General features: G+C 43.9%; 1 protein-coding gene across 1 annotated transcript; it reads right to left on the bottom strand.

The window, feature by feature from the left end:
- Nucleotides 1-1,195: 1,195 nt before the first annotated feature.
- On the bottom strand, nucleotides 1,196-19,527 carry Ubxn8 (UBX domain protein 8). Its single transcript, XM_041673759.1, has 8 exons — nucleotides 19,291-19,527; nucleotides 14,201-14,323; nucleotides 11,697-11,764; nucleotides 10,302-10,424; nucleotides 8,186-8,323; nucleotides 5,557-5,598; nucleotides 4,710-4,784; nucleotides 1,196-2,146 (listed from the first exon to the last, which is right to left on the bottom strand). Exons 1-8 carry the CDS (start codon nucleotides 19,421-19,423, stop codon nucleotides 1,976-1,978), a joined length of 873 nt encoding a protein of 290 aa, XP_041529693.1. The 5' UTR covers nucleotides 19,424-19,527; the 3' UTR covers nucleotides 1,196-1,975.
- Nucleotides 19,528-24,768: the final 5,241 nt, after the last annotated feature.

Raw genomic sequence — 24,768 nt, 5'->3', positions numbered from 1 at the left:
CTGTGGTATGCATTAAATGGAAGCACTGCATTTTAAAACTTGATACAAATACTCAAGACTGTGGTTGGTGGTTTATTTCATTTACTTTGGGCTTTTGAGATGGTCTCATATAGTCCAGATGAGCTTGAGCTCTTGGTTCTCCTGACTCTACCTCCCGAGTGCTAGGATTACAGTGTGGGGCACCTGCTGTGCCACAGACATCTGATGTGTAATAAAAAGAAGCAGCTATACTTCTGAGTTTACGGGTGCTCACTGCAGGCCTTCCTTATATTCAGGTCCAGGTTATACAATGTTTGTTTATAGTTTACATTTAGAAGCAGAACAAAATCGAATATTTGTTGATAACTTTTAGACCATTAAAGAGCCATTTTTTACATTTCTAAACATTTCATTGGGTGGTTTGTGTTGATTTGTTCATAATTTTAAGTACAAAATTTGGACTGTCTGCTTTAATAACGATAGACTAAATAAACAAGAAACTTTAAAAGCCAAGACAGGTTATCTGGATCTCCCTTAACCTAGAAATAGTAATGAACTGATCTGAGTTCAGATCAGCAGTGATGGTTACTATTCCAAGGTCATGAATACAAGCTCTAGCCTCTCTAAATCTAGCTGTAGAGTGATTAAGACAAACGCCAAAAGCAAAGACTTGGGTAGCTTGGAAATTGAAAGATAGGAAATATGGGGCTGGAATGTAGTTGATATAGACTTTGCTGGGCATAATGAAATCCTACCACTTCATAAACTGGGAGCAGTGGTTTAGGCCTGTAATCCTAACACTTGGGATGGGGGACAGGAGGATCCAGGAGAGTTCAAGATCACCCCGGACTCTATGAGACCCCATCTCCAAAATATCAAAGGTTAAGAAAGATCTCTGAAGCCGGACCGTGGTGGCGCACGCCTTTAATCCCAGCACTCAGGAGGCAGAGGCAGGCGGATCTCTGAGTTCGAAACCAGCCTGGTCTACAAGAGCTAGTTCCAGGACAGGCTCCAAAGCCACAGAGAAACCCTGTCTCGAAAAACCAAAAAAAGAAAGAAAGAGAGATCTCTGAAAACAGACTCTAAGGGTATCGGTGCATACAACAGCTCACACTCCAGGTACTGTCAAAGACCCGCTTCTCATGCATTCCAGGGTAAGAGCATGAGGATTAGGGTTATTAAGTAAAAGGAAGAGAGATATAAAAGACAAACAGAATACTGAATCCGCCTCGTTTATTTTCTACATGCTTATATACTTCACTCCAAAAGGAGGAGGAGGGGCAACAGACTTTATTAACATGATAGAAGGAGACTTGAATTCTCCGACCTTTGGTCCAGGTGGAGCAGATTCACCTCTACATCCAAAATACTAATTGGTCAGAATCTCTAGCTTGTAGTCAAAAACTTTGAGAGCAAAAATAAGCTCAAACTCTGACTTCCAGTAAAAGTGTGTTCCCACAAAATGCACTGACCAACAGTGACCATGCTTACTGCAGTTTCAGTGTGTCCCCAAAGTTCCTGTGGCAAAAACTTCACCCTCAGATTTAGGTCAAAACTACACAGAATCAGTCCACTCTGAAATTTCTTTAAAATCTTTTTTTTTAAGTTTTTAGAAATACAGTGGAATCAGTATTCCTACTTGAAGATTTGAAGGGTTTGGCTGAATTGTTAAATACTGTAGATTCAAGAAGCAGAAACACAGTTCTTTATCAGCTAGTTGGTTTGTTTTAAGACGGTCTAATTCAGACTTTCCAGGAGGCATGTGCCCCCTTGCCTGGCCCAGACCTGTCAGATGTCTTGCATCCTTTTTACCTTGTTCTCACTTGGGTACACTGTAAGATGGTACAGTCCACAAAGCTTTCCATATCAAGCAATCCTCTTCCATTGTATGTAGGTATGCTCCTATGAACAAGAGGAGCACAACGTACAGCATGGCTTTAATGTGAACGCTGCCGGTGAGGTCATACGACTCGACGGACAACAGGTAGTTCTGATTTTACTGGCCACTCTGTTCTTTCTCTTCCACATTAAGTACAGTGTCCACAGTTATCCCTATGTCCTCCAATGACAAGCCTCCGTCCGCTTCCAGAGGTCGTCTGGGAAAGGAAGTGGAAAGGCTGTATAGGGATTTGTGGTACCCAATTTTCATCATCCAGTCAAATAAGACCTAGAAGAAAAAAGACTTTAGTATTAGACTAAAGGTTCCTACAGAATCTGTCTCATTATGACATTAAACAGTTGTCACTCTGTAATCATGTCCCAAGGAATCAGAAGTACTTTCCACATCTTCAAAGAAACCGTCTAGACTTTAAGGAAGAGCAGTATGCCATGCATTTGGAGACATGAATAACCTTGAATGCCTTCATTTGAGAGAGAGTGCAGGCCTACCAACAGAGCCTCATCCCTAAGTAGGGGATGGAGACTTCAATGAAATGTTGAGAACAAAAAACATTTGGAAACAAAAATTTGAATCAAAATCTAAGTCAACAGAATCACAAAGGAGCTTTGTCAAAAGAGACGTACTTGGGCCCCTAAGACAAAGCCCAACTTACTGTAGGCCATTCCTGTAACTGTCCATAAAGATTACCATCTACACACTGGGTTCAAAGTCCAGCACCACAAAAAAGAAAAAAGTAGGCATAAAAATTTTCAGATCCTAGCAAGCGATGAAAGGAGACAGAGACAGAGACCCACATTGGAGCACAGGACTGAATTCTCAAGGTTCAAATCAGGAGCAGAAGGAGAGAGAGCACGAGTAAGGAACTCAGGACCATGAGGGGTGCACCCACACACTTAGACAATGGGGATGTTCTACTGGGAACTCACCAAGACCAGCTGGCCTGGGTCTGGAAAAGCCTGGGATAAAACCGGACTCTCTAAACATAACGGACAATGAGGACTACTGAGAACTCAAGAACAATGGCACTGGGTTTCTGATCCTACTGCACGTACTGGCTTTGTGGGAGCCTAGGCAGTTTGGATGCTCAACTTACTAGACCTGGATGGAGGTGGGGGGTTCCTTGGACTTCCCACAGGACAGGGAACCCTGATTGCTTTTCGGGCTGGGGGGGGGGGGACGTAATTAGGGGAGGGGGAGGGAAATGGGAGGCAGTGGCTGGGAAGAGACAGAAATCTTTAATAAATAAATAAATTTAAAAAAAAAATTTTCAGATCCTTTTGAAAGCTCATTTGCCTCAAAACATGAACTGTTAAAGCATGTTCTGCTTTGAAAAGAAAAATAAGTTGGATGTATTTCTATACAGCTGTAGTCCCAGCTACTCAAACTGTAGCTGGAGGACTACAGGAGCCAAAAGTTACGGGGATTGAGACCAGCCTGTGTCTCAACAACAAAAAACAGACACATGACAAAGATATAATGTTCCAAGGGACCAAAGTATCAAATAATGCCTTGAATTGCTAACCACTGCTGATCTATATAATATGTAATAATTTTAATTAAGACATTTTTAGAAGTGTAGGAATTGAACCCACGTCTTTTGCACATGTTAAGCACTCGCTCTGCGACTAAGTTTACACCTCCAACATTACATCTTTCTGCCAGGCATGGTGGCACACGCCTTTAATGCCAGCACTTGGGAGGCAGAGGCAGGTAGATCTCCGAGAGTTTGAGGTCAGCCTGGACTACAAAGTAAATTCCAGGACAGCCAGGGCTACAGAGAAACCATGTCTCAAAAAACAAACAAAAACCTCTTTCTGTTGGTGGTGGTTCTGAGTCAGGGTCTAACTGGCTCCAAACCCAATCCTTCCAGGTGTCATATGCATAACCCCCGAGGTAGGAGGACTGCACTCTTATACCTGCAGCCCCAGTATAACTATTTTTATTTATTTATTTATTTTTAATTTATTTATTATGTATACAATTTTCTGCCTCCACACGCCAAAGGAGGGCGCCAGATCTCTTTATAGATGGTTTGGAGCCAGTTGCTGGGAATTGAACTCAGGACCTCCGGAAGAGCAGACAGTGCTCTTAACGTCTGAGCCATCTCTCCAGCCCCAGTATAACTATTTTTAAAACAGGCTGCCAGGTGTAGTATCTCATTGCCTGCAATCCAAGCATTTGGGAAGCTGACACAGCTCAGTCCAGCCTTGACTACACGGTGAGTTCTAGGCTACCCTGGGCTTAAAACCACCATTTTCCCCACGAACTAACATGTAATTAAACAACCAAGGAAATATAGCTCAGTAAGAGAATGCCTGCTTGAAGCCTTAGATCTATTGTGTTGTGGAAAATCTTTTTGTACACTAAAGATGTGACATTCTGATTGGGTTAATAAAAAGCTGAATGGCTAATAGTTAGGCAGGATTTCCAGGCACACAGGATGCTGGGAAGAAGCAGAGTCACCAGACACAGAGGAAGCAGTATGGGCAGTACAGAGTAAAGGCAATAAAGACAAAACGTAGATTGGTAAAAATGGGTTAATTTCAGTTGTAAGAGCTAGTTAGTAACAAGCCTATCAGCTGAAGCTTTATTGTTATTAAGTCTCCATGTTGTTTATTTGGGAGCTGGCCGTGGGACAGAGGAAGACTATCCTTAACACTAAAAAGGAAGAAAAAAATAGGAAAAAAATACAAATGTAGAGATCACAATTCAAAGAAATTATCAAACCTTACGCAATGCAGAATATCCACATTGTCTATGTGATAACAGATCCCACTACATTTGAACACACTATTGACAAATTTGATAAGTCAATATTTGATTTCCTCACCTGTGAATTCCAAGACTTGAAAAATCTCCTCCTCAAAACACGCCCACTTGGGCATCGAAGGGCAACAGTAACTACCTGGAGAATACAAATAAATATTCAGGTAAGCCACACAGGAGCTGAATCAAGAAGATTGCAAATTTGAGGTCAGTCTGGACTACAAAGCAAACCTTATCTCAAGAACAAAAGCCCGGTTAGGAACTCCAATGTTCCATTGAAAGCAATAGATTGCTTTCTTCAGTTGTCTTTTACCTGTGAGTAACTTTCAGATTTTCCTAAGATATACAAAGTTCCAAACTTAAATGTTACAAATGTGTTGAGAAAACAGACTATTAGCGGCATGACTGTTTCAAAACCTGTTTTTTTGAGGACACAGGGGCAGTTCTCTTTCTGGACATTTTGCCCAATAACTTCATGGTTCTAAAGACACGTGGTCCCCCTGCATCAGACGATCACCTATAACTAAGATGGCCAATGGCAGAAAACAAGACAGGCTCCCTCCAGGCAGAGGCAGGTGGGCTATCTATCTGTCCCGCCCCAGCCCAGCAACAGTGAGCCACTCTTTAAAATGCACACGCAGCTGCAGTTTCAGCTTAAATGGGGACCAGGGTGAAGCCACCGCCCGTCTCAATGCTGCTGTTCTGTGGTAAGCGCCGACTTACTGGTCCTGAAGTGGGTGTGCTCTACAAGATAACTCATCAGACTGCCTCCCACAGCAGCTCTCGCCGGATGCCATCCTCAGAGACGTGACTCCGAGTCAGCCGCGGGAACCTGCTCTTCTCTCTAAACCCAGGGACAGTAGGACTTACCTACCTGATGACATCAAAGGAAATGGAAACGAGAAACGTACCTCCTCAGCTGTTTCTGATGGTTCGTCAGGTAAATCAGGAACCTAAAGAAAGCTGCGTGTTAATGAAAGGAAAGTAAAAAACATTTCCAAGAAGTGAGAACTCTTAAGAAGAGTCCTCTGCAGTAGGATCCATGCATCTCGGTTTAAAAGGCTTCTTTGTATAGACCTCTATCAAATTCAGTGAGGTCTGTCTGGTGACGCGATTAAAGCTGATTTGATTTGATTCCTAGGACCCACGTGGTGGAAACAGTGAAGCAACTCGTGCAAAGCTATCCCGACTGCTGCACGTGTATACATCTATTCACACAATTACTGCTGCACGTGTATACATCATCTATTCACACAATTACTGCTGCACGTGTATACATCTATTCACACACAATTACTACTGCACGTGTATACATCTATTCACACTACTGCACGTGTATACATCTATTCACACACAATTACTACTGCACGTGTATACATCTATTCACACTACTGCACGTGTATACATCTATTCACACACAATTACTACTGCACGTGTATACATCTATTCACACTACTGCACGTGTATACATCTATTCACACAATTACTGCTGCACGTGTATACATCTATTCACACAATTACTGCTGCACGTGTATACATCTATTCACACAATTACTACTGCACGTGTATACATCTATTCACACAATTACTGCTGCACGTGTATACATCTATTCACACAATTACTGCTGCACTTGTATACATCTATTCACACAATTACTGCTGCACGTGTATACATCTATTCACACAATTACTGCTGCACGTGTATACATCTATTCACACAATTACTGCTGCACGTGTATACATCTATTCACACAATTACTGCTGCACGTGTATACATCTATTCACACAATTACTACTGCACGTGTATACATCTATTCACACAATTACTGCTGCACGTGTATACATCTATTCACACAATTACTACTGCACGTGTATACATCTATTCACACTACCGCACGTGTATACATCTATTCACACTACTGCACGTGTATACATCTATTCACACAATTACTGCTGCACGTGTATACATCTATTCACACAATTACTGCTGCACGTGTATACGTCTATTCACACAATTACTACTGCACGTGTATACATCTATTCACACAATTACTGCTGCACGTGTATACATCTATTCACACAATTACTACTGCACGTGTATACATCTATTCACACAATTACTGCTGCACGTGTATACATCTATTCACACAATTACTACTGCACGTGTATACATCTATTCACGCAATTACTGCTGCACGTGTATACATCTATTCACACAATTACTACTGCACGTGTATACATCTATTCACACTACTGCACGTGTATACATCTATTCACACAATTACTACTGCACGTGTATACATCTATTCACACAATTACTACTGCACGTGTATACATCTATTCACACAATTACTGCTGCACGTGTATACATCTATTCACACAATTACTGCTGCATGTGTATACATCTATTCACACACAATTACTACTGCACGTGTATACATCTATTCACACTACTGCACGTGTATACATCTATTCACACACAATTACTACTGCACGTGTATACATCTATTCACACACAATTACTACTGTAATTTTTATACAAGTTTTTTAAAGTTTACAATAGAGCTGGGTGTGGTGGCACACACCTTTAATCCCAGCACTCCAGAGGCAGAGCCAGGCAGAGCTCTACAGAGTGAGTTTCAGGACAGTCAGGGCAGTGCAGAGAAACCCAAAGAGTTGCATGGTCATGGTGTCTCTTCACAGCAACAGAACACTGACTAAGACACCTGCTGACAACCTGGGTTCAATCCCCAAAGAAATGATTTCCCATAGGTTGTACTCAAGCCTTGACAGTCTCATGTATGCTCACATACAGCAAATACATATATTTTTTTAATCTCCAATTCTGTCTCAAAAAATAAATGAGAGGGAGTTCACACTGGAAGAGGCAGCTCAGTTATCGAGTGCTTGCCTAGCATGCACCAGGCCCTGCAATCAACCGCCAGCATGCTTCCCTAAAATCTGTCTTTTAAGATGTTCTAGGATATTATGTAAAAATGCACTATTTAAAGAAACAGGAAAAGCCTCGGTAGCAGTGCAGGCTGTCGTCCCAGCACCTAGGAGGCAGAAACATAATTCCGTGCCATTATGCACAGAAAACTTAGAGACACTGACTAAACTTCTTCAGTTTATGTAAATAAGGCATATAGAAATGAATGTCTTTATACTTGTGCTCTATCCCCGTATCTCAATATATACATGAATATATCCTAAAGTCTGAAATACTTGTGACCGCAGGCATGTCAAATGAGGGTATCCAGCCTGTAGACGGTGTAGACCACTCTCAGGACACAGCCCGTCTGAAGACCCCCAGGAGAAAGGCTTCCCTCCGTGAGCACTGTCCTTTCCATCGCTACACCATCATTTATCTTCTAGCTTTCCTCTAAATTTGGTCCAGACTTTTGCTATTAAACAGGACCAAGGATCTGTGCAGCTGACCCTCTGCAAGGAGCTAAGACAGCATCTGTGTTAAAAGCCATCCTCTTCCTCCCTAGTAGCCACCTCTCCAGAGAACACACTCAGTGAGGGATGTGCACAAACCTCCTTCTTGGCAGGCTGTGGAGCAGGTGGTGAGACTTCAGTTAAAAGCTTGGGCAAATTCCGTCTTCTGGCTGCTTCCCTGTTTGCTGTTTCAAAAGATGTCTGGCTTGAATTTCCAAGCACCAAATCTTCATCCCCCTAGTCAAAAACAACCGCACAATTTTAAAGAGGCATGTTTTGTCAACTAGACTATTCATAATGGTTAGTTTGTTGTGTTTTTTTTTTTTAACTCTGTCATTTTTAGATGCAGAAAGCTAATGCACAATCTCTTTGGACAAGAAAACAGGAGGCCTAATGAGCTCCGGAACCTGCCTTTATCTAGCTCCAAGGCCCCATCATCCCATCCCCATTTCCCAGCTAAGAAGCACTGACAAAGCCCTGCTCCTCTTGGTTCTGGTTTGTGTTTTGGTACAGAACTTGGGAGGCAGCCCTAGCTGGCCTGCATGGAGTCCGGGCTGGCCCTGAACCTCAGCATCTCCTGCCTCTGCCTGGCAAACGTCCTTTCGCTGGGGAAACACCAGCTTTTGAGTGACTGGATGCAGCTGGCTGTTCTCCTGGGCAGAGGCGCTCACCTACACTCCTGTAAGTCACTGGCTCACACACTAGACTGATGGAGTCATTTCCTTGGCCATTCACTCACACCCTTATCTCGGGTGAATAGGCACTTGCTTTAGCCTCCCCAGGAAGTCACATGACAACATGTATGTAAAAAAATGTCTCAGTATGTGACTCCAAAACATCCATAGCTAAAAATAATCAGAGTATAAATATAATGTTCTATTAAACATCCAGGTTTTCTAATTTGGACTCAACTACACAGTAACTCTTCACGCTAAAGGCAAAGTATTCCAGAAAGTGCAACATTTTATTCTTTACACTATTATCTACAGCAACGCCTTACACTTTACACTATTACCTACTGCAGCCTTACACTTTACACTATTATCTACTGCAGCCTTACACTTTACACTATTATCTACTGCAGCCTTACACTTTACACTATTATCTACTGCAGCCTTACACTTTACACTATTGTCTACTGCAGCCTTACACTTTACACTATTGTCTACTGCAGCCTTACACTTTACACTATTATCTACTGCAGCCTTACACTTTACACTATTACCTACTGCAGCCTTACACTTTACACTATTATCTACTGCAGCCTTACACTTTACACTATTATCTACTGCAGCCTTACACTTTACACTATTATCTACTGCAGCCTTACACTTTACACTATTATCTACTGTAGCCTTACACTTTACACTATTATCTACTGCAGCCTTACACTTTACACTATTATCTACTGCAGCTTTACACTTTACACTATTATCTACTGCAGCACCTTACACTTTATGGTATCATATACTACAGTGGCTCCACTGGCCACCTGGATACAACATCTCCACAGGATTAGTAAAGCCCGCCTCTGAACAATCCCATGACATAAAAAAGGATGCCAATGGATCCAGAATAGGATGACTTATTGGGAAGTGTGGAGAGATGGGGAGTGGGCTGAAGCGGAGGAAACAGGTCACTGGGAACAAGTCCCTGGAGCTCTGTCTGAACTGACGTCCTTGAATACACCCTTTGCCTTCCATCTCCTTCTCCATGCTACAGCCTCTGCTCTGTCCACCACACCCTCCAACCAGAGCGGACTAACTTCTGTGAAACTGAACAAAAATAATTCCTTAAGGTGTTCTCTAAAGCAACTGCATACCTTACCAAAACTTCCTCCTCAGCCACATAATTTAAGGAGGAAGTTTCTTTTCATTTGTGTTTATTCTCTCATACATCCCAGCTGTAACCCCCGCCCTCCACTACTCCCGGTCCCCACCCCCACATCTTGCCCCGGAAAAGAGCAGGCCTCACGGGGTATCAACCAAACACTAATGGAGTTTTCAAATACAGGCTCAGTAACTCCTTACTTCCTCACCTACTAACCTTCTAAGAACCGCACTGGGCGGTGGTGGTGCACACCTTTGATCCCAGCATTCTGGAGTCGGGGGCAGGCAGATCATTGTGAGTTCAAGGCCAGTCTGGTCTACAGACACACACACCACCACCAAGAAACAAATAATAAAATTCAAAATATGACACCAGCATTTCCAACCTCGAGTTTGTGGCCAGGAGTTAATTTCCAGGTTTCACCCGTCATCTGATAAAACCGTTCTTCTAGTCTCTTCAATTTCATTTCCTGCTGAGGTTTTAAAACATTCTGTATATATCTGCTGGCCTGTTCAAGAAAAAAAGTGTTATTACTACACTGTTCACATTGTCTATAAAGTCATAAATCAAGAGCAAGGCTTGAAACTCGTGGCGGTTTGAAGAAGAATGGCTCCACAGGCCCTGTGGTGGTGGTGATAGGAACGGCCCCACAGGCTCATACACCTGAATGCTTAGTCATTAGGGGTGGCACTCTTACGAGCGCACTATTAGGTCTTGTTGGAGGAGGTATGTCACTGGGGATGGGCTGTGAACAGTTCAGAAGCTCAAGCCAGGCCCAGACTCCCCTGTCCTGCTGCCTGCTGATCAGGATGTAGGACTCTCAGCTCCCTCTCCAGCACCATGTCTGCCTGCGTGCCACCATGCTTCCCACCGTGATGACAATGGACTGAACCTCCGAACCTGGAAGCAAGTTAAATGCTTTCCTTTATAAGAGGCGCTGTGGTCATAGTGTTTCATCATCACAACAGTGACCCTAAGATAGAATCATAAATTTGAATAGGAGGTGTGGCCTCATTGGAGGCAGTGTGCCAGTGGGGGTGAGCTGTGAGGTTTCAAAAGCCCATGCCAGGCCCAGGTTCTCTCACTCTGCCCGCTCCCTGAGATCAGCTACTTCTACAGCACCACACTTCCCTGACACCATGCTCCCCGCCATGATGATCATGGACTAAGCCTCTGAAACTGTAAGCCAGCCCCCAACTAAATGCTTTCAATTATAGGAGTTGCCTTGGTTATAGTATCTCTTCTCAGCAACAGAACAGTCACCAAGACTCTGAGATAACAAAAAAAAAAAAGAAAATTACAGGTGTAATGTAAAACAAGGATGTCATGGTGGTACACACCTTTGATCTCAGCACTCCAGCTGCTGAACTGAGGCAGGAGGATCCTGAAATTGTGGCCAGCACTGGCTACAACAGTGGTCAAGGCAAGAGCAACTGTCAAAGTGATAAAGGCACCTGCCATCAAGCCTGGTCACCCGCCAGAGTTCAATCCCTGGGACCCACACAGACACAAGAATATAATGTAATTAATAAGGATTGTTAATTCTAATTTTAAAGGGTCAGCATTTAGGGAGAGGAGGCAGAAGAACAGCATCCAGGGTCAGCCTTAGTCACCTTCTAAATTCAAAGTCAGCCTGCAATACAAGAAAGCTAGTTTCGGAGGAGGAGGGAGGGCACCATCTTAGGCCCTGTGAATTAGACACCAGTAACCGTTCACACAAAGACCTCTGAGCACAGACACAGCAGGAGCACCCAAAGGAATCCTGAGGGCCGAGCCTTACCTGCTCACCCTGGGCCTCCTGTTGCTTTTTCCTCACGAGTCGTTGCCTTTTCTCATTCTCTTCTCCTTCTGACACCAAAACATAAAAGGACTTTTTCATTCTCAAGTATCAAAGAATCAAATACATTTTCTCTAAAAAAACCAATCTATAGATTTTTAACATGTTAAAAGACTACATTTGAACATTTCAAAGCACTACATATTTTTTCAAATAATGAAAATAAGGTACATTCAACCAGCAAAAACAAAGTCATTTGCGTATGAACTCTATCCAATAGTTTTTTGTTTTGTTTTTTTGAGACAGGGTTTCTCTGTAGCTTTGGAGACTGTCCTGGAACTAGCTCTTGCAGACCAGGCTGGCCTCAAACTCACAGAGATCCGCCTGCCTCCTCCTCCCAAGTGCTGGGATGAAAGTCGTGCGCCACCAGTGCCAAGCAAAAATTTTGTTCTGAAACAATTCACAAACATTTATTATTATATATAACAAATTAACAAATTTCTTCCTGTAACCCTGACTGGCCTATAACTGGATATCCCGCTGCCTGAGCTTCCAGTCACTATGATGACAGCAGCCTGAACACATTTTTTTATTACATATTATGTAGCATCAGCCTTCAGTGAAGATTATGCCAATAACCTATCAACCCATACCTGAGCCTCGTGACTCACACTCAAATGATGCGAATGAACCCCTTCCGAGGGCAGGGACCACCAGGCACATTTCCATATTTATAAACAGCGCACCTCAGGGGCTGGTGGAGCAATGGAAGCAGCAAACCATCTTCTCCACAGCAACACACTTTCACATTTTTTTTTAAATATTTATTTATTTATTATGTATACAATATTCTGTCCATGTGTATGCCTGCAGACCAGAAGAGGGAGCCAGATCTCATTACAGATGGTTGTGAGCCACCATGTGGTTGCTGGGAATTGAACTCAGGACCTTTGGAAGAGCAGGCAATGCTCTTAACCTCTGAGCCATCTCTCCAGCCCAAGAAATAATTTATTTTTTTCGAGACAGGGTTTTTCTGTAGCTTTGGAATCTGTCCTGGAACTAGCTCTGTAGACCAGGCTGGCCTCGAACTCACAGAGATCCGCCTGCCTCTGCCTCCCGAGTGCTGGGATTAAAGGCGTGCGCCACCACCGCCCAGCTACACTTTCACATTTTTATTTAATTTTTTGGGGGAGTGTTAAGGACTGAAACCAGGGCACACATGCTATTAATGCTTCAACAGCTGAGGTCACATACACCCTGGAAATACAACTCACATAAAATCCCTAATGGAAGTTACAATGTTCTTGCTTAATTTCCAAACTTGAGTACTCTGAAGTTTAAGAGATCAAAGCAGAGAAAATACAAAATCTATGATTGGGAATCACCAAAGCACCCACGTTATCTTATATTATGGGGTTGAATAATCTTTTGCAATTATGTTTTTTGGGGGGGGCTGGTTAATGTGAAAAAGCTTTAATTTAGGGCTGGAGAGATGGTTCAGCAGTTAAGAGCACTGCTCCTTCTTCCAGAGGTCCTGAGTTCAATTCCCAGCAACCATATGGTGGCTCACAACCATCTGTAATGAGGTCTGGTGCCCTCTTCTGGCCTACAGGCAGACATATAGGCAGAACACTGTATACATAATAAATAAGTAAATCTTTTTTTAAAAAATAAAAAAGACTTTAATTTATACCACCCATTGTATTTATTTATATTTTAATAGCAATAAACTACAGAGGCTGAGGGTGTAGCCTGCTTAGTAGAGTACTTGCCTAGCACACACAAAACGCTAGGTAACACATATGACCAGGCTTGTTGGTGCACACTGTGATCTCAGCAGTCAGGGGAAAGAGGCAGGAGGATTAGAAGTTCAAAGTCATCCTTAGCGATGTAGGAAGTACCAAGCCAGCTTGAGTTATAGAACACCCTATCTTAAAAAACAAAAACAAATTCATTACTGGGCCGCTTTTGTTAACTACATTTAAAAACAGCTATTAGTTTTAAATGTAATCTGTATTAAGGCCAAATAGAATACAGCTTTTTGTTTTGTTTGGCTTTGTTTTTAATTTTATGTGTATGACATGTATGTCTGTGTGCTACATCCGTGCAGAGCCCATGGTGGCCAGAAAAGGGTGTCCGATCCCCAGGAGCTAGCATTACAGACAGCTGCGAGAAACATGTGGGTGTGGGAAACAGAGCTCAGGTCCTCTAGAAGAGCAGCCCGTGGTCTTACGCACTGCCGTCTCTCTATGTCATGGCACCTAAGGGTGGCAAGACAGCCCAGTGGGTAAAGACCTTACTGCCAAACCCTTAAGACCTTAGCTCCACCCCTGGAGCCCACATGATGGAAGGAGAGAACAGATTCTCACTGAACATTACACATCGTAAATTGATGGTTAAATAGTTCTTATTGTAGAATAAACAAAAGGAAGAAATTTGAATAGAAAAGGTTACTTTTTATTTTTTGAGTAAAAAAAATGTAAAGGTAACATAAGTAATAAACATACCTTTCACGTGAACTCGGGAAGGTTTAGGTGAGTTAAACCAGGAGGTGGCCACAGAAATGACGAGGGTCAGCAGGGCAAGCAACAGGAATATCCGGCCACTCAGCAAGATGAGATCTTTAATTCCTTAGAAAGAGAAGTTTAAAAGAAACACTTTTCTTTGAAAAATTCTCACTCTCCTTGCTACTAATAATAAAGGACTGTTTGCCCCAGAGAGCACAGGAGATGCTAAAGAATGTGGGGACTGACTCTTCCTGAGCCTCCTGGGGCCCTACAATTCAACCTGGCCGTCACGGCCACAACGAACAGAAAATAATTCTGAGTGAAAACAAAATAAAAAAAGAAAATAATTCTGAAGAAACATCCTGTTTTAAGAAGACAGTGTTCAGCTGTATTATAAATATTATGAGAATTAGTAATGCATAAGATTTGATTTGCTTTAAGTAAGATTGACAGTAGTGTCTTGTCCAATTCCAGTACTATTTTAGATAGTCATTCCATGGGATTGGAGAGATGGCTCAGAGGTTAAGAGCACTGACTGCTCTTCCAGAGGTCCTGAGTTCAATCCCCAGCACCCACGTGGTGGTTTATAGCCATTTGTAATAATTTCTAGTGCCCTCTTCTGGCCTGCAGGCATACATGCAGGCAGAACACTGTATATATAATTAAATAAATAATAGTCATTCAAAAAAATGACTACATTCATTTTTCAAGAATTGGTCTTTTGGGGCACTGGGGGTTGGGCAGAGTGCATCCTCCCAGACACATGAGGTCAGAGGACAACTTGCAAGACTCAGTTCTCTCTTTCCTTCACATGGGTTTCAGGAATGCAACTCTGGTCACGAGCTTGGCAGGAAGCATCATTACCAGTGGCGCCATCCTGCTGGCCCAAAATGCCTATTTGCTTCTTTACTGATTTGGTTCTGGGCCTTAGCCACCTGTCTTCTTAGAATACTTTTCTCCCCTGAGCCATGCACTCCTGCCTAGTCTCTAAAACACCAAAATCTTTCTCCGGGCTGCACTGCGCCATTGTTTCTCTAGTTCCCGGCACTTACTCGTTTACTTGTAGAATCACTACTTCCGTGTTTCTCTGGGGGAAATGGAACAACTCAGTACGTCCTACACTGTTTTGAGAGCCTAGGCAAACATTCAATTGTCAAAAATGTTAAGACCACCAGCTGGGCATAGTGGCACAACACCTTTTATCCCAGGGCTAGGGGAAAGTAGAGGCAGGCTGATCTCTGCGAGTTTGAGGCCAGCCTGGTCTACAGAGCGAGTTCCGGGACAGCCAGGGCTACACAAGGAAACTCCATCTCAAAACATGAAAAAATGGAAAATGTTTAGAGTAGCAGTCTGTGTAATACAGTTTGTTAAATGCTGGGGAAGAGATGTACAGTAGGATCAAAACTCACCCTGAGTTTTCAGGAGGTTGTTGTTGGTTTTGTTTGGCCCTGAAACCTGATTCCAGAATGGTTTTATTTTTTATTTTTAAAGTTTGGCAGACACACAAATAGCATTTTACCCAATGATAAGGTCTGGGTCCAGTGGTCCTTTAACTGAAGGTTATCTTGTTTTTGGTTTTTGGTTTTAATGATTTATTTATTTTTATTCCATTGCATTGGTGTTTTGCATTCATATATGTCTGTGAGGGTGTCGGATCCCCTGGAAGTGGAGTTGCAGACAGCTGTGAGCTGCCATGTGGGTGCTGGGAATTGAACCCGGATCCTCTGGAAGAATGCTCTTAACCACTGAGCCATCTGTCCAGACCAGCTGAAGACTATTTAAAGAAGGAATTACAGACCCGTAGAGCAACACTAGCCATGAAGCTGCACTGGAAGGATGCAATTCCTAAAGTGGACATAAATATTAGCACCAGATCACCAAGAAACCAAGGAGGGAGCGTATGGGAAAGAAAACCACTGCCACTTCACAGCAAAGGGTTCCAGAGCTAAGTGAAGTTTCCCAAAGTAGGGGCCGCCACCAGAAGGCCAGCTGCATTTCCTCCACCTCTTGGCTGAGTTTTCTTAACCATTGTGATAAGGTCTAGAAACAGAGACAAATCGGAAGTGGTCTCTAACCTCAAGTTAACCGAGGTCAGTGCTGATGGGAAGCAGATCCCACAATCCAAGATGACGACCTTCTCACTGACTTGTGACTCAAATATTAGCGCACAGTGGAAAGACAAGAGCGCATCAACTCTGCAATGACCAGTGTGAGCTCTTGCTGTTGTTGAAATAAAAGTCCTGTTGGGCCAGCGAGGGTAAAAGTGCTCGGTTCACAAGCCTGACAATCTGAATTAGTTTGATTCCTCAGAACGCACGGAAAGGTTGAAGGAGAAACCTGACTTTCAAAAGTCGCCCTTGGGCTGGAGCGATGCCTCAGGGGTTAAGAGCACTGGCTGCTCTTCCAGAGGTTCCAGGTTCAATTCCCAGCACCCACAAAGCAGCTCACAGCTGTCGGTAACTCCAGTTCCAGGGGATCCGGCACCCTCACACAGACATAAATGTAGGCAAAACACAATGTACATAAAATAAAAATAAATCAATTATTCAAAAAAGGTTGTCTTCTGACTTCCATGAACCCCTGCTAGCACCCATATCAATACACACACAGAAAATATTCAAAAAGAGAAAAAAAGCTCGAAAAGTCTTGTTATACTCCAAGATAATTTTGTGTTTGTTTTATTTTTCAAGAAAGGGTTTCTCTGTGTAACAGTCCTGGCTGTCCAGGAACTCTATAGACCAGGCTGGCCTTGAACTCACAGAGATCCACCACTGCCTCTGTCTCTCAAGTGCTGGGATTAAAGGTGCGCGCCACCACCACTGGGCATCCATTGATAACTTTTTTTTTTTTTTTTGGTTTTTCGAGACAGGGTTTCTCTGTAGCTTTGGTGCCTAGCCTCAGAACTAGCTCTTGTAGACCAGGCTGGCCTCGAACTCCCAGAGATCTGCCTGCCTCTGCCTCCTGAGTGCTGGGATTAAAGGCGTGCGCCACCACCGCCCGGCCCATTGATAACTTTTTAAAGAACATTTTATTTTCACTTCTTGTCTCTAGATATGTTTCTGGGCACTGACTCCTTGCTGATGAGGAAAAAGACTGGAGGAAACAGAATTTAGCTTGGACATTATTAACTTTAGAAGCATACGAGCGAGGCGTGGGAGTGCACGTCTTTAATCCCAGCACTTGGGAGGCAGAGGCAGATGGTTTTCTATGAGTTCGAGGTCAGCCTGGTCTACTGAGTGAGTTCTGCAATAGCTAAAGCTGTTACACAAAGAAACCCAGTGGGGGGTTAAGGAGGGAGGCAGAAGGGGGGGAGGGGAGACACAACACAACTATCCATCCAAGAGGTCTATCTTTTCTACTTCATCCATTTCATCCATATCCCAATTCTGTCTACAGTTGCTATTCATTCTGTTATCCTGGTCCAGGCCATCGGCATAACAATTTATCTATGGGAAACCCCAACTTGCCTCACTACTTTCCACTCTAGTTCCCACCCAAAGCATCTCCACACAGAATCCAGAAGGACCCTTTAAAAAGCGCTGGGTAGCCAGGTGGTGGCGGCACACACCTTTAATCCCAGCACTCGGGAGGCAGAGGCAGGTGAATCTCTGTGAGTTCGAGGCCAGCCGTCTACAACAGCTAATCCCAGGAAGGGCACCAAAGCTAAACACAGAGAAACCCTGTTTTGGGAGTGATGGAGGAAGGTCATTGGCTAATAAAGGAACTGCCTTGGCCCATTTTATTGGTTAGAGGATAGGTGGGAGGAGTAAACAGAACAAAACGCTGGGAGGAAGAGGAAGTGAGCTGAGTCTGGACAGCTCTCCTCTCCGGAGCAGACGCCTGAGAGAGACGCCAGACGCCTGAGAGAGACGCCATGCCCCACTCCCGGGATGAAGCTCCGACCCAGGATGGACATAGGCTAGAATCTTCCTGGTAAGCGCACCTTGGGGTGCCACACACAGATGATTAGAAATGGGCTAAATTATTATGTGAGAATTAGCCTAGAAGAGAATGGGCCAAGCAGTGATTAAAAGAATACAGTGTCCATGTAATTATTTCGGGGCATAAGCTAGCCGAGCAGGCAGCCGGGGTGCTGGGAACGCAGCCCCGCCACCCCTATTACTACATGGGAGTAGGGGGGGTGGGGGGGTGGGGGAGACACAGAAAATCAAAACAAAAAATAAAATAAAAAAAAAAAAGCTCTGGGTAAGCCAAGCATGGTTTGACACCTATCACCTCAACACCTGGGGGCCACAGGCAGGACGTTTCTTCAAGTTGCAGGCCAACCTTAAACCTAGTTTACTTCTCTGTCACACACACACAAAGAAAAACCAAAACCGAACTACTTCCAAGAAGCCACCTGCCCTCTTCAGAAGGTCACAACATTCTCCAAGGTGGAATAAGAACTTTAACAGTACTGTGGACTCAAGTTCCCCCAAAGAAGCCCCCTTACAAAAGATTAGCTCCGAACTTCTTAAGACTGTGGAACCGTGATGGTCCAAAACCACGGACATTCACATTTGACTCTAAAATAAACTCTTAGTCCCTCTGGGGTGAGAGCTGGTTTTTCTTTTGGGTGGGTTTTTGTTGTTGTGTTTGTTTTTATGCTAACAGTACCTACAAATCCTTCCAGCAGTAATGGAGACTGAGATTGCAAACAGTGTCTGACTTAGAATAAGGATTCAATAAATGTTATTTGAGGACTCCCCTTCTACCATTCCTTGAACTTGCCACAAAGGGCTTCGCCTGGAACATTCCCCTCCGCGTCACCCTCTTTTCTAGGTGACGGCTTCTCGACTTCAGGACTCAGTCTCAATGCTCGGGAGGCTCCAATGCTAACAGCCTATTTATTTCCCACTGTCATCACACTCTGAAGTGCAACAGCTCGCACATATCCCCTTTCCAAGTAGACCCTGGCCAGAGCCAAGAGACCATTTCCCGTGAAATGGAGGGGGCTCCGGAAAAGGAGCGGGCGCGATGGACTCTGGGAATTGTAGTCAACGCCGCGCGGAGGCGCCATGGGCAGAAAGGAACTGCACGCACCACCCAGGTGAGCCGTGAGCGCCGAGAGGCAGGGAGACAATACTTACCGAGGCTCGGGATCCCGCGCCGGAGCTCCAGACACAGGAGAGGGAGAGCGGAGAGCAAGAAGAGGCCAACGACACCGCGAGAAGCCATGGCGCGAAGGCCCCACCGGGCGCAGTGCCCGCCCCTTCCGGCCATGCCTTCCGGCGGGGCTGGTTCGAAGGCCTCGCGCTGTGAGCGCTGCGGGCCGGATGTTAGGCCCTAAGGCTGTGCCGTGGGCCGGAGCAACTTCTCTGATACCAAGCCCATGGTTTCCGCCTCAGAAGGCGCGGGTCATCTCCTTTCGGCTGGGGAGGTCCGAGGAGCCGGCTGCCCTGTGGTGTTGGTCGGGATGGCTGTGGATTGCCCGACGGTGAGGGTCTATAAGATGGCGCCAGGAGAGTGAAATGACTGGAAGTGCGGAGCAGTTGTCCCTGTGTGGCCCCGAGGCCTTGTGGCTCCTAGCTTTCTAGTTACCAAGCATTTTCCCAGCCTGATGGACCCTGCGGGAAGCTTAAAAGTGGGGCCCGCTACCGAGTGCCTGCTCCCGCACCACACCTGAGTGAAGATTCTCCGGACCTGCACCCCCTTATTGCTCTCCTGCCAGCATGGCAATGCGTCACCTTGGCCTCACGGGGTTCTGTGACTTCACTGTCACTCCGTGACACATCTGGCAACTTGGCATCTCAGGAATGGGGGGACTCCCCACTGAAAGGAAACATCCAAACTTGCGGTCACTTCTCATTTTAGCTCAAGTCACATTTATTGTGTCCCACAATTTGCCTGGTTCTCTGGAACTCAGATTCGAGAATGTGCAAATTACTGAATTTGTTCCGGATGTACTCAGCTCTGGTTAGATGCCCTACAGAGACTATATGATGTCTAGTGCCAAACAACAGTGCTATAGAAACACATTCCACAGGGTGGAGAAGAGTTTCCCGAGGAAATAATGCCTAACCTTTAATTGGTTAGGAATTTGGACTGGGTATGCCTATAATCCCAGCACTAGGGAGGTGGGGACATAGCTCTGAGTTTGAGGCCAGCTTAGTCTACATTGTTCTATTCAAATAGGCAGGCATGTTGAGACATTTGTCCAAAAAAGAATGGAATGAATAGATTTGAGAGACGGGATTCAAAAGGATAGCACGCGATTTCATGTTTAGGAAAATGTAGGGCCCAGCCATGACAGGCTCAACCACCCAGAGACCGCCCAAGAATGGACTGTCCAAAGGGGAAAGTACCTAATGTTCCAAGGAAATACCTAAATAGGGGCTCTTTGCTTTTACATACATGACTCAGTGTCCTCGGGTTTTGGGGAACTCCACGATCTGGGCATAACAGAAGCAATGCAAAGGTGCTCTGTTGGCTAAAATATTAATGAGGTTTAAAGTTTAAATGAAAGTATACAGTGGAAGCTGGGCGTGGTAGCAGGGGGCAGAAGCTGGTGGATTTCTGTGAGTTCAAGGACAGCCTGGTCTACAGAGAGAGTTCCAGGACATCCAGTGCTACCGAGAGAAACCCTGTCTCAAAAAATATAATAATAATAATAATAAATAAATAAATAACCATGTACAGAGGAGAGTGAGAGACCTTGGAACACTGAGACCTAAATGGAATGTCTTCATCAAATCTTTGCCCTCAAGGATCAGGGAAACTCAAGGCAAAGAGTGTAAGAGCCAGAGGGGATGGAGGACACCAAGAAAACAAGGTCTAAATAAAAAAGATGAGTGCACATATGAATTCAGAGACTAAGGTAGCCTGCACAGGTCTGCACCAGATAGGATCCTAGATCTGAAAGAAGTGGACACGTTTCCATCCTTAACCCAGAAGCAATCTCTAATTGATAACCACTTGCAAATGAAAATTTTGTTTTCTCCTAGGGAGTCTCACTGGGAAAACACTACTCTTAAGGGTAGGCTGCATGCCCAGCTGTCGATGGCCAACAGAAAATGAACTCAACGGCATTTTTGGAGGTTCTTTGTCTAATAATGTTATTTATAAAGTCTATGGCTATAATCTCAGCACAGGAGACTGAGGCAGGAGGATTGTGACTGTTTCCAGACCAGCCTATATGCAGTGAGATCCTGCCTCAAAAACAAAAAATAATAACAACAAAAAACTTTAAACTCCAAAAGCTCAAAATATGAGAGCACAGCCTCAAGTCAATAATAAAAAGGTGATTTGAATTATAACAGAATGCACGGATTAAACTGCCGACTCATCCCTATGTCCCCACTGTTCCCTGTGCTGACTCTATGAAGACAGAAAAGGAATCCCTTCAGTTCTTACCAGCCTCCTTTTGCTTTGTATTCCTTTTTGTTGTTTCCTTCTTAACTTCCTGTGTTACCAATTTAATCTATTAATGACACCATTGTGTCTTATTTTGGGCTATAAAGTACAAGTTTTGAGCCTGGCAAGATGGCTCAAAGGATAACGCCTGAGTTCCATCCAGAACCCACAGCGGGAGGGAGAGAAAGTAACCCCAAAAGTTGTCCCCCGACCTCCACATGCACACACACAAGAATTTTTAAGTTCCCATTGTAGATACCCAGCATTTACCAAATTTGTTGGCTTTGAACTCCCATTACGGTAATCACCACATGAAGACCACAGTGACAATCTCTCACTAAGCCACGCTTCCTAACGTAGGCAAGTGTAGTAGTAGTCTGACGTGATCTTCCAGGACCTCCAGGGAAAGGTCAAGCTGATTTTTAGAGATTTCTTAAATTGAAATGATGTGGGTGACATTTTCAAGATGGAGCTCTGGTTGTTACATGGTTCATGGTATAATAGTTTTTGGGCAAGTAGATAAATAGAAGTCAGATTTCCCACTCCTTTTTGAGTTGTTGGGGATTGATTGAATCCAGGCCTGAGCATCCCCAACTCTATTGCTCTACTGTATTTTGATGAGAACGGGGATTTGAGGATTTGGCCAATTGAGTTCAATCTCTCAATGTTGGAGAAGGAAGCTGGGTTTTTTGTTTGTTTTTTTGTGAGCAACCTGACCCTTCAGATAAATGAATTTTCAAGAAATTTTTAAATTCACCATGAAAATCTGTACTGATTTATAGTCTCTGGTAGGAAAAAAAAAAAATCCTGAAACAAACACTAAAGCTGCAGTGGTTGATGTTGAGATCCTTAATTTTAGCAGTGATGAGTAAGTTGTAGGCTACATATACAACAACATCTTATGAAACACCTAATTTTAGTATATATGCAGCGATTCTTTTTTCTAGTGCTGGGAAGTAAACCCAGGACCTCATTGGTCCTCTCAGTGAACTTCAGTTGAAATGCTGGATTAAAGGCATGTGCCACCATATTGGGTCAATCAACACATTTTAAATTTACATAATTTAGCCGGGCAGTGGTGGCGCACGCCTTTAATCCCAGTACTCAAGAGGCAGAGGCAGGCGGGGCTCTGTGAGTTTGAGGCCAGCCTGGTCTACAAGAGCTAATTCCAGGATAGGCTCCAAAACCACAGAGAAACCCTGTCTCAAAAAAAAAAAAAAAAAATTTACATAATTTACATGTCAAACCAAGCCTGGGTGTGCAAATTTACAATTCCAGTTACTCTGGAGGTTGGAGCAGGAGGATTGAGAGCTCCAGACCCGCCTGGGTACAGATAAAATTCAAGACCAGACCCTGTCTGTAATCACAACACCTGGGAGGTAGAGAAGGGGACCAGGAGTTGAGTCATCTGCATGCACATAATGAGTTCTAGGCCAGCCTGCTCTATGAGAGCCGTATGAAATGTTTTCTATTTTTAATTAATATATTACAGTGTCTGTGTGTGTGCCTGTGTGTAATCCCAGCACTGAGGAACGATGACAAGCCAAACTAAAGAGCTTGCTGACGAGCTAGGTCAAATGGTAACCTTCTGCTTAAGTGACAGATCCTGTCTCAAGGAGATAAGACAGAGAGCCACAGAGAAAGACATCCTATTCTGCTCTGGCCACTGCATGCACACACAAATCCCTGTATATTCTGTGTATGCACCGCATACAACCAACTAGTTTATGTTAATTTTTTAACTTTTTATTTGTTTGATTTTTTTGTTTGTTTTTTGTTTTTCAAGACAAGGTTTCTCTGTGTAGCCTTGGCTATCCTGGAACTCACTTTTAGACAAGCATGGCCTCAAACTCGAAAATCCACCTGCCTCTGCCTCCCAAGTGCTGGGTTTAAAGGCTTGCACCACAACCACCTGGCTATTGTTTTTCTAAACAGGGTCTTACACTGGAAGCTGACTTGGAACCACTGCATGGTCCTAGGTGGCTTCAAACTCAGGTCAATCAATCCTCCTGTTAGCTTCTCAAGTATTGAAATTACAAGCATTAGCCTGTTGCAGAATATTAAATCACACTGTGAAACCCAAGTTTGTGTTTGCATTAATTAAATAAAATCAACCTTTGTTCAGGGGGCGGAGCCAGCAACTAGCTGACTGGAATTAGCCATCGAGTCTGGTGGAGCCAGGAATATGGATAAAGAGACACACTGGAAGGAGTAGCTTCTTTTCGGTTTGGGTTGAGTGAAGAAATGCATCTCTTGCTGGGTCTCCAGACAAAAAGCAAGGTCAGCTGGTTGCTTCTCGCCTCTGATGTAGCAGGTTTTCACCCCACATCTGACTTCCAAGTCTTTGTTGGTAAATAGAACAGTTGAGACATATTTTAAACCTACATATCTTGGCCACAGCTGAGCCAGTGCCAGCAGGACCAGAAGTCCTTCCAGGTGGAGTGCTGACTGTGGGGCCGTGGGACTACAGATGATTTAATTAAAATCTAAGTGGATTCATGTGCAGCTGCTAAGCTAACAGACAAACATCATTAGCCACTATGTATGGCTGACTGATTTTCTGTTAATTATCAACATTTCTCTCCATTAACCATGAGGGTGTCAGGGATGGAATCAGGTTTGGTGGCAAACAACTTTTGATAAAGCTGATTTCTGGGTAATATAGGAGAGACAAACATGAATTAAGGTTTGCTTATTGTCTCACTAACACAGTAACAAGCCCAAGCCCCCTGTTCTGAGTTACATGGAATCATCAGAGGAAAAGGTCACTCCAGAATGTAATTCAGGTTCTGCGGCAGCAGGGTGGTTCAGTTTCTGAGCTGAACCTTCAACAGCCAAGCAGAAACATATTGATTGTGGTACAAAGGTGGCTTTGGGAGTAAAACAAGTTCCTCACACCAAAACCCTTTATCTAATGTTTCCGGAAGGAAAGCATCACACCCCTGTGACTTTAGTCCTTATTGTGCGCTGTTTGCAGTGCCCAATAGTGCAAGACACTCCAGGTATGCCAGGACTGTCTTGTGACCAAAGTCATCCCAAGACTGTAAAGCTCCTTCAGAAAAACAACTCTGTAAATCAGAGAAAACAATCACTGTTTTCTGCAATGATTTCTTCAAGGTCTAAGTACCTCCAAGAAACAGCTATCACATTCTGATGTTTATAATATATTGACTCTACTATTTTATTTCTTCTACAGAGACCACAAAAATGCAGGG

This window comes from Microtus oregoni, unplaced genomic scaffold, assembly GCF_018167655.1.
Source record: "Microtus oregoni isolate MIOR12 unplaced genomic scaffold, Mior012 000024F_ref0000369, whole genome shotgun sequence".
NCBI classification, from domain to species: domain Eukaryota; kingdom Metazoa; phylum Chordata; class Mammalia; order Rodentia; family Cricetidae; genus Microtus; species Microtus oregoni.
Note: the sequence above shows the minus strand (reverse complement) of the source record. Positions and strands in the feature narration are given on the sequence as shown.